General features: G+C 36.4%; 1 protein-coding gene across 7 annotated transcripts in view; it reads right to left on the reverse strand.

Moving 5' to 3' along the window:
* CHD7 (chromodomain helicase DNA binding protein 7) overlaps positions 1-13,913 on the reverse strand; it is a 225,699-nt gene that overhangs the window by 50,364 nt on the left and 161,422 nt on the right. For all 7 annotated transcript variants that reach the window (XM_049853864.1, XM_049853865.1, XM_049853859.1 and 4 more), the window contains 6 exons: positions 7,993-8,107; positions 4,785-4,868; positions 3,313-3,450; positions 3,095-3,216; positions 2,488-2,731; positions 1,108-1,284 (listed from right to left, as the gene is read on the reverse strand). In XM_049853864.1, the coding sequence (XP_049709821.1) occupies positions 1,108-1,284; positions 2,488-2,731; positions 3,095-3,216; positions 3,313-3,450; positions 4,785-4,868; positions 7,993-8,107 (880 nt within the window). The remainder of the gene's footprint in view (positions 1-1,107; positions 1,285-2,487; positions 2,732-3,094; positions 3,217-3,312; positions 3,451-4,784; positions 4,869-7,992; positions 8,108-13,913) is intronic.

Consider the following 13,913-nt stretch of genomic DNA (forward strand, 5'->3'; position numbering starts at 1 on the left):
CTTCCTGTAAACAAAACCAAATTTTGGTTGTTTGTTTTTATTTAAAAGAATGGCTGGCTAATCCAATCCCCTTAATTTAAGAATAAAAGAAGCTGCTTCAAAGAACCAGCTATAAAACAGAAAGCTTTTAGGTATTCTTTTCCAAAGTTCCACAGACTTCAGTTAAAAAAAAAATTATAGCCATGGAAATATAGTATATTCCTCCCCATCTTAAACTCCTAATTAATAAGAGATCAAATTTATTTATGAGTACACATTAAAGAAATTTTTAAAAATCTTTTTGTACTTTTTTGAAACTCATCAAAAAACCTAAGACACTCTAAATGACAATAACAGCTTCCAAACTGTATGTTAAAAGTGAAAAACAAATTATCGTAAGCCACCTTATAAACTATGGAGTGAAAAGGAAGCCTGGGATGACCGAGGGCATACAGCGGTTTCTGCTAGGACATCACATACACACACAGCATGGGACAGAAAATCAGTCACACTCTGCTACTTACACAATATGGCATCCCATGATGCCCTTACTGAAAAAATCTAGGAAATCATCTAGTCAGGAACACCTGACCATCTCTTGGGAACCTGGAAGAGGATGGGACAATGCAGTCTAAAACTCCAGATCAAATCCAAAGTCCTGTAAATATCTCAACCTTCTAAGTGGCTGTGCAAACTGGACCAACCCCAGATACCCTGCCAAACCCTCTCAGAACTTGCACCTACCAGTTCTACTGGTCATACTATGCCAAAACCTATGAGCCCTGAAATATGACTGGATGGTCACCAATGAGGTGAAGTTTGGCCCCAGCTTCTGAAATGTCCGTATTTATAAACAAAGGGAAAATTCGACAAAATATGTGAAACTCACTTGAGTAAAAATAAGACTATGACTATATTTTCTGTATACCACTGTAGTAAAGACACCAGCAAACAATGTAAAAATCCGGAAGACAGCAGCTCTTTTTGAGTAACTGGAAGTCTAAGAGGATATATCACAATATTTAATAAGCTTTGCAAACACCCTTCATAGGCATCAAGGTCACAGCAGCAAGAATCTCAAGTCAGTAATAACTCAGGTTCGTTGGAATCACCAACATGACCACTGACCAAGTCCATCATCTTGAGTCCCTCCAGCAGCTTGCAGTTCCTATTCTTTAGCCTGTGAGCTTCGTCAATGACCACACAGCGCCATGGAATATTCCGCAGCTCAGGACAATCAGTCAAAATCATCTCAAATGTAGTGATGATGGCATGGAACTTATAGGACCCCTTTATCACTCGACCCTACAAGAACAACTCTGAATTATTATGATGCATCAAAGATTACATTAGTAACTTTGAGGGTGAATATATTAGCATAAACGTACGTATTTATCCTTTTGGAAATCTATTTTAGGTAACACATTCTGTTTTCAAGTTATTTGGGTAGTTTTAAGCTGTTAGGGTATAACACAGAGCTCAAAAACCTTGCCTTTCTTAAGGAAGTCAGAAAATTGTTAGCAACATTTCCGATCCAACTTCCTTACACACCACATGCAGCTAAGTGCCAAGAGGTGCCCCACACAGGTCACAGCTGTAGGCTCCAAAAGGTGAGAGGCCAAAGGGATTATGCACAAAGCTAATTTTTAAAAAACTTTTTACTTTTTTAAACTTCTTTTTTACTTCTAAAACTTTTTTAAAAATCTCTAAAAAAAAAAAAAATTCAATCAAGACAGAACTTATGATAATTCCCAAAGCTAATGGTATATACAAAAATAGATTTCAGAATTTTTTTCACCTTTACTTATCTAATTGCAGGTCAGGTGTTACAGTTACACTTAAACAAAAATGCAAAGCAAAACTCCCATTTCCAATTACAGGAGTTCCACTGGCTACCTAGGATTTAAAACTATTTCTAGCACATACTATTCTTCCTTCTTTATCATGTCATTTCTAATGCTTCACTGTCAATATCACAGAATAAATAATTGCATATAGGTAAATAGAATAAAATTATAAAAATTGCTATAATTAAGCCAAAGTATAAATCTGTCCCTTTGGATATATTTCATCCAGTGTGTCACATATTTCAAGGACTTTTTACATGCCTAATATTTTTCACTTCTAGCAACTTTATAATACATTATAATAAGATATTCTTCCTATTCACACTCGATAACACCACTTTTCAATTTAGCATTCTCTTTGGCTTATAAAATAAAACCAATTAGCATATCAACATGTTACATGGATTTCTGTGGTCATCTAAGGTAAAAATTACACTCAGAATGACCAAGGCTATAAAAATAAAGAGCTGTATTGACCAGATATAGAAATGTGATATAAACACAAATGTGATATAAACACAAACTGGATAAGAAATCTCACCCGAGTTTCTCAATTTAGCAAAATCTTGACCTTCCCCCCAAGCCGCTGAGACCATTTTACTTTCCAGGTCCTTAAAAGGCCCGTAATAACTACAGATGATAACATCTGTGACATTTTTACCTGTGGATCTTTGAAGTACATTTCATACAACTGAATGGTCCGACGACTAGCTTGACTCCCATGATACACAACCACGTTCAACTCTGTCCAGGTACGAAACTCCCTTTCCCAGTTGGGGATTGTGGACAATGGGGCAATTACTAAAAAAGGGCCATGGATTCCTTTCAAATATATCTCATAGAGAAATGTAATGGACTGGATAGTTTTTCCCAAACCCATTTCATCTGCTAAAATGCAGTTTCGCCTTTGAGGGAAAATAAAATAAGGAAAGTGTAATGAGTACAGATATTAAGACATTGTCTTTTCAACAAAAGGTAAACTATTACAATCACAAATGCATACCTATATGGCTTCACATGTTCTCATAGAGTCAATAAAATACATTTCTAAACAAAATTCTAAGAAACATTCTTCCTACATAATTCTATCAATCTCTATTATTATGTTTGCTAAGTAAATATTAAGTATATTCCCAATGCTTACTGTTAAAACTTTTTAGAGTTAAAATACTATTTAATTTTTAAAAATTAACTAATATTTTAAATACCTACAGAGGAAAAGAGCTACAGACATTTTTAAAAGTGAAGAAAAAAAATGTTTCACATACATGTTGTACCAATTGAAAAGTAGCCAGTTCACTCCCTCCAACTGGTATTCCCTGAGTTTGTTATTGTTTTTATACTCCCTGGAACTCTCTGATTTCTTCCAATCATCAGCAGGAGGTCGCTCCTGTTTCAAATAGAGTAAATCCCATTAGTGGTTTCTCAACGACCACACTGGTATGCTATTTTCAAATTAAATCTTCTACCATGGGCCAATTCTTACCACACGCTCTGTTTCCGGCTCCCTGGACATGAGCTTTTCAAACTCTTCGACCTTGGCTGGGTCTAGGTCCTGCCTCAGCTCCCACGTGCTGTCTTCATAAGGAAGTGAGCACCACTTCACCAGGTAGTGTGTCACAGGCTGGGCCGGGGCAGAGACCAGAAGGGAGGTCATTGTGCCAAAAAAAAGAGAATCCCCAGGAAAAGCCCCCTCTCTGCTTCATTTATCCATACACACTACTCCAGCAGTGTTGGAGGTGGCAGAAGTTCTAAAATTCTGACCACTAGGTTCCTAGTTATAATGTCCAATCAAAACTACAAACCGTGAAAAGCCAAAAAGTATAAAGAAATAGTTAATAAGCAATTAGAGCTGAATTCAAGCCTCATTCTTGTACATGCAGATCATATATCAATGTCTGATTCAGCCTTAAGCAGCTAGTTTCTGAAATAAGGAGAAATAAGCTTAAATGTATTAGGATCTCTGCCTTTTCTGCTGAGAGAAAGATATTCTTTATATTGATCTCTCTGAAATAACATATTTGAGCTCTAGAAGACTAGAGGGAAACTATCTTGGGATCAGTGGGACTTCCTTTGTCTTCCTCTAGAGAACACTCTGGCTTGCTGACCCGCATTTTAGCACCAAGGTACCCTGACCTTCCGGTTGTAATATTAAAAACATTTGCTGTGCTTTGTAAAAATAAAAATGCTACAAAGCAAAAAATTTGAAGTACAACTAAGCAAAACTAGAAGAGTAACTAACCATCATGTTACAGATTTGGTATCTGTAACATCACGGTTTCCTGATGTGGGGTCTGAAGTAAAATGGGAGTGCTTTACAGACTTACTAGAGTTGTTAGACAAACTTCCAAACCCAAACACTTCCTATATAAAACTAAATTCACGTGAAGAAGCCAGGATGACAGAACTCATGGTGGGCACACGGTTGCCAGGACACCATGCTCAGGAAGCCACTAGGCTTATCCTTTACAACCTCACAGGGCAAGGCAACATGAGAATGCCAAGCCTGGGATCTCATCAAGAGAAATATTTCATACTATCCTCTGTGGACCAACATCAACCTTAGTTGATCCACTTCACGAAGGACGCCCAGTGCTAAATAATATTAAACTCCATTCTGTTACAAGAGCACTCTCCATCATAGAAGGGAAATCGGTGCTACATGATAGATTAATACCAAAACGTATTGATTCTTTATTGATTGTATTCTGAAATTGTGTAAAATGTATTGGCTTCATATGGAAAACAGATTTAAAAAAAAAAAAGCTCTCAAACTAAACACAAAACATATTAAGTCAAAACTAACAGCAAGTCAGTAAATTTCAGTTAAATTTAGACCAAGTGTGTCATAACCCAAGGCTCTGACTGGGGCTGGGTCTAGAATTCTACAGTCTTTCTCCGTCAACACAGATGTTTTATCTGAGGCTCCGCCTCCTAATACAAACACTGTCCTGTTACCTCTCCCCGATCGTCCGTGCTGCGTGCAAAGTCCATTATCCGGTCCACCTCCACGTAATCTGGATTGAAAAGCTCATCCTCGATCTGCACCAAAAGGGGCGGAGGGGGTAAAATGCTTATTTATTTCCTGAGAGTAAACACTATTTCACTTTTCACCAGGCAATAATATTTTGGGTCACAGCAATATAAAATTCCTGTCTGGCAGATTCTAATACATTAATTGAAATGCTACCATTTAGCAAAATCATTCCCCATAAGGAAATCAGACTTCTCAGACTTTGTTAACTAGGTCTTTTAATTACTGTGAGAAATCTTTTACTGTGAGAGAATGTTTAAGAATATTTTAAATGAAGTGTGAAATTACAATTCACTAATGAGCAATCCAAAAGGCTTATGGCATGCAACGCATTTAGCATTCTCAAAACTACAGCTTGCAATAAGGCATCGGAGCTGTGCACACCAAGAGCTACCAGAGTCTCATAACCACCGGAGTTGTTGGGTGCTTTACAGCATCAATTTCTACAATGTTATTCAGGAGCTAAAATCACTGATACCAGAGAACTGCATATTTCCGTGGGAAAGGTTATACTGTTTGGTCTTCTTTGCCAATCAACCTATTAACATCTGGTTTAGAATAATGGTCTTGTTGTCAATCTTTAAGCATTTTATTCAAACACAGAATGTTTGAGTATATAAGTATTAAGAATAAAGAAATGAGGTTTAAATAATTGGGTCATTTAGCCAATACATTAACCACCTTTATAAAAGTCAAACAATACTGCTTGCTTGGAAAGTTACCTAATATAAAAGAATAGAATAAGGCTCAAGGGGAAGTTGTAGACTGAATCAAACTTTAAAGGAGTCAGGATCAGATAAGTTTCCAAATGTTAGTCAGAAAACAAAGGATACGTTATTAAATGTTCCTACTAATTAATTCATAAATAGTATAACTATTAAAATACTTTGTAAAAACATATTAGAAGTCACTTAAACATCATTCTTATCCCCTGAACTGCAGATTGAAAGGATAAATTGTTCAGTCAGTCTGCTCAAGGATAAAAACGTTCTCTGGGCTACTGTGCCATTTAAAATGCCTGGTTTGGAGGCTTTTAACCGTGAATTAGGAAACAAAAAGCAGAAATATAAATATGTGTTTCAACTGCCTTAAGCTTTCACATAGGCAAAAAATTCACTGAAACGTTCAGTTAATTTAAAATGTTAACATATGAATGCATTGTCCTTATCAAAAGTGTCTATCTAGATTTAGGTACATCATACATAGGTATTACTCATATACAGCACAAACACTAACATTTTCCACAAACTCTTTGTGTTGATAGCAAGAGCTCTCTTTAAGACAATGTATTCTTAAATATAAGCTTTCATATTCAGTACTGGACTAAAACCTTTAACTTCTCCTAAACGCTTCCACCCTCTAAGTGAGCAATCTATACCATCATGCATATGACAAAATTTCTAGTCTAAATGATCTTTTCAAATAGAGGTTTTAGTTGCAGTGGACTTGCAAGGAAACCTAAGGTGAAATAAAGAATGTAAAAGCAGCGCAAACCCCAAAGTAGTGGAACCATGCAGTACCTGAAGCAATGACGGTCTACAGATACAACAAACAGATGGTGCGTGCGTGCGTGTGTGTACATGTGGAAAAGGATTGCTCTCCTGCTCTGCTAACCCATGGACCATCTTTTCCAACCCAAGTTTAAGCTACTGCCATTCAGGATAGCACTTAAGATTTCCAGTTGCCAAGTTACTGGCAAGATAATGTACTTTGACCACGGTACAGGTGACAAATACAGATAGACTCAAACAGGCTATATAGCCAGAGTCAGGCACGATTCTCTAACGTGCATGTGACTAGAGGAAACACAGTCCAAAAAAAATTTAATAAACAGGACCAGGATTTAAGGATGGGGGAAAAATGACCGTTGAGTTTTTTCCTTTTCCCTCCCACTGATGCACATAAAAGGCAGAACATACACCGTCTCTTTCTAAAAGGAAGCTGATGATTTCAACTTGCCCAGGGTCACAAAAATTTAACTCTAGTTTCATTAACAAGAGCAAGAAAGAAATAGAACTTCACAGCATTTTCCTGGAAAGATCACTTTCAAAAAAAAAAGAATCACCTTAATATTCTCCATTTTTGTAAGACGTGAGTCCCATGTAAGTGATTCCATTCCCCCTCAGTGGCAACTACTACACTGACAAAAAAGCTTAATACTCGGAATAGGACAGGTTGTGTGGTACAAACTTAAGTCCAGTGAAGAACAACAGCCTCATCTCCCATCTAATGCTAACTTTACAATCTGCCAGATTCCAGAACACAGACCTATGATGTGAGGTTACTAGATTTTATTCCAGCATCTCCAAAAGGGCACGGGGTGAGGAGCAGGTTGTTAAACAGGTATTATTTTGCATCAAATGTCAACAGTTTACATTCTTTTAACTCTTTTATGAAGATGAAAACTAATAAATCAGCAAATCTAATCTTTCAATGTTAGGGTTTTTCTTTTACCTACCTGAGGCTATACGTGAAATCAGTTTGGTAACCAGAAGTCCAGAGACCCCAGTAACCAGTTTGTAAAAGCCTTTTTTTTTTTTTTTTTTTTAAATGAAACTGACCTCGGTGGAGAGAAGCTGGCACTTTCTGTAAATGCCCTAGGAATGGTTGTCTTTTCATCATAATTGATAACCAGAATAAAGGGCATGGGCAGAGACACCATACCAACTTCTACACCACAGCACATCAACTGTGAAACTGAGTTTAGTGAACGTTCTACAATCAGGTATTGACCTAAAATAATTTTGCTACACGCCTCCCCCAATAGAAGTTTTGTATCTTCAAACTTGCACTTATTATTTAATGTACATTTTTTAACCTGCTAAATTTCAATTAAGCTTTTGTCTACTTACTTTTTTCATTGTCTACTAACTGCACTTTAATTTCAAGGTTTTAATCACACTGTCATCACTGTTTCTACATATAAGGACCAGTATCTTTGAGACTAAGCAACAGGAAGAATGAGAAATTTCCTGTTTACAAAGTTTTTAGCAATAACCAGTTACCAATATGCAAGAAACAGTACCAAATGAGGCAAACTAGCTTTTCTTAATAATGTACTGAACTAAAATTCAAAATGCAGAACATTTCAATAAAGCAAATACTGTAGAAAATTAACCAGGTACTTCATACCTCGGAAAGGAATTTGTTCTGGCCCTGCTTTGCCTTGAATCGTTTAATCTTTTGCTGAATTCTCTTATCTTTTTCCAGATCTTCTATGGATGCCCACTGACAATGAAGGTAAGAGCTAAAAGAATAAAACAATATCCTTAAAACATGGAAAAATATTATTTTACTATATATGTCTCTATTATAAAAAAAAAATCAGCTGAATAGGTCATTAAAAAAATAACATGTTTGATTACTTATAGAGCCTGTTGGGTAACATTCAGCACAACCACTAATGTTCGGGAATAAGGAAAGAAAATCAATATTAGTGCCTAAATTTTGCCTTCTGTCCTGAGCCTCCAGCTCTCTTATCCACTACCCATAAATACAAAAAAGGATGTAATAGCAAGTGGTGTTCATAAGTGATTGGATTACACTTCAATACAAAGCAATTAAGCACTACAGGTGGCCTTAATTATGAATTTATGTTTTGAGCCTTTTATCATTGAGAATAAAAGTCTTTTATAAAGTTTAAAAAAAAATGCAAATTTAAACGAGCAATCCTTCAAGATAAGGGGTGTAATGTGCCTGTGATGTATACAAGGCCTATCCTACCGGCCCCAAAGGTATGCCTAATTTAGTCCTCCTAGCTCAGTTGGGGAGAAAAGAGTCACCTTCACTCCCTTAACACCTACCCATGCTTCCCTCGGTCCTAATCGGGCCCTGCACTCCCAAACCCAGGCCCCTCCCAAAGCACTGAAATTATGCCCTATTGTCCCTTGTGAATTCTCTCATCATGTAACTCTACCCTGTCCTGGCACCAGGGAAGTCCAAACACTTCAGATTCACCACTTGTCTGCTGTTGCGGTGGTGTGCTTTCTCTAACCTTAACTTGAATCCACTCCACCCTCCTTTTTTCTTCCCCGAGACTCACAGGGACATAGTTAAAGTTTTACGGTACCTTTGACATTCTCTTGTTTGGAATTTCAATATACTTTTATACCATCATCCTTTCTCTGTCCCTAATAGCCTCGACTCTCTCTCTTTTTTCTCCTTCTGTGATGGCATTAAAAAAAAATGAGATGTTCTGGGGCCATGGATGGCGCATGAACACCTGAAACTATTGCCCTCAGATCATCTTTAAACCTTAAACCAAAAATATCTCCTGAAGTAATCTTAAAACCAAACAATAGTTTAGATTAACTAATGAAAAAGGTCTGTCTTGAGTACTAAGATCTTTTAAGAACTATCTATATGGGATCAAACTGACAACAGGTACTCGAAATATTAGATAGGAATCTTAGGGGGCAGTGAATTTATGTTAATGCAGGAGGAACAACTCAGAAAAGGAGAGTGAGAATGGTTGCACGACTCGAAGACTGTAATTAATATCACTAAATTGTACATTTAGAAACTGCTGAATTGGTGTATGTTTTGCTGTGTGCATTCTCAACAACAATAAAACTAAAAAACAAAAAAGAAGTGAGATGCTTGTATACAAAACTCTTTCAAAATCAAGGTTCTACCACTCTTAAAAATTATGTAGCCATTATAAATGTCAGAAAAATGATTAATGATATGGAAAATATTTATGATACTGGGTATTACATCACTTATATTTATATAATGCTAATAGCATTTTCAAAGGTAAGCCTGATTTAGATCTTCTAGAATTGACTGAGGGAAAAAAGAACTATGAACTCACGAATCGATACAAATCCTGCACACACACACAGAAAATACACTAGATGAAAATGCATCAAAATGTTAATAATGATCAATTCTGGATGGTAAGATTGTAAATATTTATTTTCTACTTCCAACTTATATCTTCCAAATTTCTAATAAATAATACTGCTATAATCAGAAGCCTTATAAAAATAACCTACTATAGTCTCCTAGGAGCTCTGGTGGCACAGTGGTTAAGAGCTACAGCTGCTAACCAAAAAGGTCAGCAGTTTGAATCCACCAGCCACTCCTTGGAAACCCTACGGGGCAGTTCTACTCTGACCTATAGGGTTCACTGTAAGTCAGAATCAACTCGATGGCAACGGGTTTATAGTCTCCTAATTACTGGACCAGAAAAAGGCACATGTGCTGTCCGCATCCTTGTCCCAGTTGCGGTGCGAATGCCTTTAAAGCATCGGTAGTGTGGATGTGAGCTGAGACAGGTGCTAAAGAAGGTGAGTCCAGCCCTGCCCCCTTCCTGAGCCAGACTGAAATTTTCAGTCAGTGACCCCACTTTTCAGGTCCTGATAATAACCCACCCCGAAGGCTTACTCAGGAGGGAGAGAAGAGATCAAAGGGGGGCTGGTATGTTTCAGTAGGTAATTAAGTTAAGGAAAAAGGTATGTTGTACTGGAGGACTAGTATTAAAAATGTTAAGAAAAATATTATAAAGCAATAAACAAGAAAAATATTATGAAGCTAATAAATAATCTGAAATAGTCTCTACAAATAATAGTTTATGGTCACTTTGGAAAATAAAATTTCATTTTTAAACGTAATTTATCTTTATGAAGAGCAAGTGTATCATTTATACCTAATCCTGGTAAAGACAATACAAAAAAAAAAAAGAAAATTAAAGACCATATCACTTTTGAACACTGATGCAAAATTCTAAGTGAAATATTAACTAACATAATTCCACACCACATTGAGAAAACAATACACATGACCAAGTAGGATTTATTCTAGGAATGCAAGGTTGGTTCAGCATTAGGAGGAAACCCATTAAAAAATAATACCCAATATTAACAAACCTAAGGAGAAAAATCACACAATTATTTCCATAAATGCTAAGAAAGCCTTTTACAAAATCTATTATGGATTTTAAAACTCAGGAAAACAGGAACTGATAGGCAGTTTATTAACATCATAGACTATATATACACCTTAGTCCTAAAGCCAGAGTCTTACTAAACGGGGAAACATCACAAGCTTTCCCACTAAGATCAGAAACAAGGTAAGGATTCCTATTATCTTCACTATTATTCAGTGTTGTATTCAAAGTCCTAGTCAAATGCAGTTAATTAGAGAAAATAATAAAAGGCATAATAATTGAAAAATAAGAAGGAAAGCTATCTCTATTTGCAGATGAAATGATCATGTACCTGGAAAACCCCAGAGAATCAAGTAGAAAACTAATTCAAACAAACAAAAAATACAAAATGTAGCAGAATATAAAATATACAGACATTTACAGCCTTCATTCACACAAACAATAACCAGTTATAAAATATAATGCTAAAGGAATCCTCAATTACAATACCAACAAAGATAAAATACTTAGGAATAGATTTAATAAGAAATGTGCAAAACTTATACAAGGAAATACTTAAAACACTCCTAAAAAGATACAAAAGTAGACTTGAACAAATGGAAAGACATCCTGTATTTTTGAATAGCATGACTCAGTACCAAAACTCATAAATTTATAAATTGAACAGCATTCAAATAAAATTAAAATCAAGCATTTGTGTACAGCTAGACAAGTTAATGCTGAACTTCGTATACAAAAACAAACATTCAAGAACAGCTTGAAAAAAAAATTAAAAAAGAAAAGCTATTACGGGAGTCTACATTAACCAGATATTAAAATATACTATTAAGTAAAATAGTGTGGTACTGGCTTATAAGGAGACAGACAGATCAAAGGAAAAGAATAAAGTATACAAATAGAGCCAAATAAACACATAAATTTAATATATGATAAATAAAGGTTGCATTCAAATCACTGGACCAAGGATGGAACATTTTAATACTGGTGCTAGAATGACAGATAGTCATTTGGAAAAGATACTTAGATCCACACCTTACACTATACACAAGAATAAACACCAAATGGAGTAGGCACCTAAACGTAAAAAAGGGAACCATACTAGAAGAAAACACAGGCAAATTCCTCTGTAACCTGGGCGTAAGGAAATGCTTTCTAACTATAGCCAGAGGAAAAAAGACTGATAAGTCAAAGTATATCAATGCATTTTAGAAAAAAACTTTCAGAACGCAATACACACCATAAATAAAGCCAAAAGACAAAGTGAAACTTTGAAAAGATACTTGTAACACATAAAACAGATAAAGAACTAATATCCCACACATATGAAGGACTCTTCAAAATTGGGGGAAGCACAACAGGAAAATGGGCAAAAGACATCAACAGATACAAAATGTCTATTAAAACTTACAGAACAATATTCAACCTCATTCATAAAAGAGAAATGCTAGTTAAAACTACACTGAGACACAATCTCTCACAAAAAATAGAACAATACATTCTGTTGGAAAGGCTGTGGAGAAATAGGCGCTCTCATGTATTATAGGCGGGAATGCAAGCTGTTACAAACCTATGGCAGGGACTTTGTCAAGAGCTAACAAAACTACATATGCACTAACGTTTCAATCTGGCAATGAAAATACACAGGCATGCAACAACAGTAACAACAACCAAAACATATGTGTGTGGTTACATAGGTTGATACAGACGCATATCTGTGTATGGGAAGGCATATGCAAGCGTATGCACACACATGTATAGGTGTAACTGTAGGCATATGTAGTATATACTTACGTGTGTGCTACGTACATATCCATACATATAATAAAGCACATAGGAGGCACAGATACGGAGACGTCCTAGACATATCCAAACAACTCATGGGATTGGTTTACTGGGTTAAAAGGTTTAGAACCATAACCTCCTGGGGCAACTCAGTCAATTGACGTAACATAGTTCATGAAGATAATGTTCTACACCCTAGTTTGGTGAGTAGTGTCTGGAGTCTTAAAAGCTTGTGAGCAGTCATCTAAGACTGTACAAATATTGGACTCTACTCCGCTGGAGCAAAAGAGCATGAAGGAAACCAAAGACTCAAAGAAGAAACTAGTCCGCCAAACTAAGAGCCCACATGAACTGTGTCCTCTAACCTGTGACCAGAAGAATGAGATGGTACCTGGTTATCACTACCAACCGTTCTGATGAGGGACATAATAGAAGGTCCTGGGGTAGAAAGGGAGAAAAACAAAGGACAAAATTCAAATTCCTAAAAAAGACTAGACCTATTGGTCTGATAGAGACTAGAGGAACCCCAAGACTTGCCCTAACATACCCTTTGAACATAGAACTGAAGCCACTCCCAGAGGTCACCTTTAAGCCAATTAACAGATTGGCTTATAAAAAAAAAAAAAAATCACCCTTGAGAAACGTGATCTCTTAAACAATCAATTACATGAAGCCAAACAGTCAACATTTACCCAAAAGCAAAGATGAGAAGGCAAGGAGGGGAAAGGAAGCTAGATTAATGGAAACAGGTCAGAATGGAAATACTGATAATGCTGACACAATGTGAAAATTGCAACCAATGTCACAAAAGAACTTGCATAAAAATTGTTAAGTAGAATCCTAATTTGCGATGTAAACATTCACCTAAAACACGGTAAAATATTTAAAAAAGAAAATGCAAAGACAGGAGAATAAATCCCACCCCCCACCCCCCCACCCCCCGCTGCAGCATTATTTGTAATGCAATGCAAGCCCTACACAGCTGTAACAAAAAATGAGGAAGATCCCCATAAACTGATGCCAAGGGAATAGCTTGTTGTTGTTAGATGTTGTCAAGGTGGTTCTGACTCACAGGGATCCTACTTAGAACAAAACACTGCCTGGTCTTGAGCCATTGTCACAATTGTTGCTATGTTTGAGCACACTGTTAAACCCACGGTGTTAATCTAGTTCACTGAGGGTCTTTCTATTTTTTTGCTGACCCTCTACTCTACCAAGCATGACATCCTTCTCCAGGAATTGGTCCCTCCTGATAACATATCCAAAGTACAAGAGACAAAGTCTCACCATCCCTGTTTCTAATCAGCACTCTGGCTGTACTTCTTCCAAGACAGATTTGTTCATTCGTCTGGCAGTCCACAGTGTATTCAATATGCTTCAT

Source organism: Elephas maximus, chromosome 15 (assembly GCF_024166365.1).
Source record: "Elephas maximus indicus isolate mEleMax1 chromosome 15, mEleMax1 primary haplotype, whole genome shotgun sequence".
Lineage (NCBI taxonomy): Eukaryota > Metazoa > Chordata > Mammalia > Proboscidea > Elephantidae > Elephas > Elephas maximus.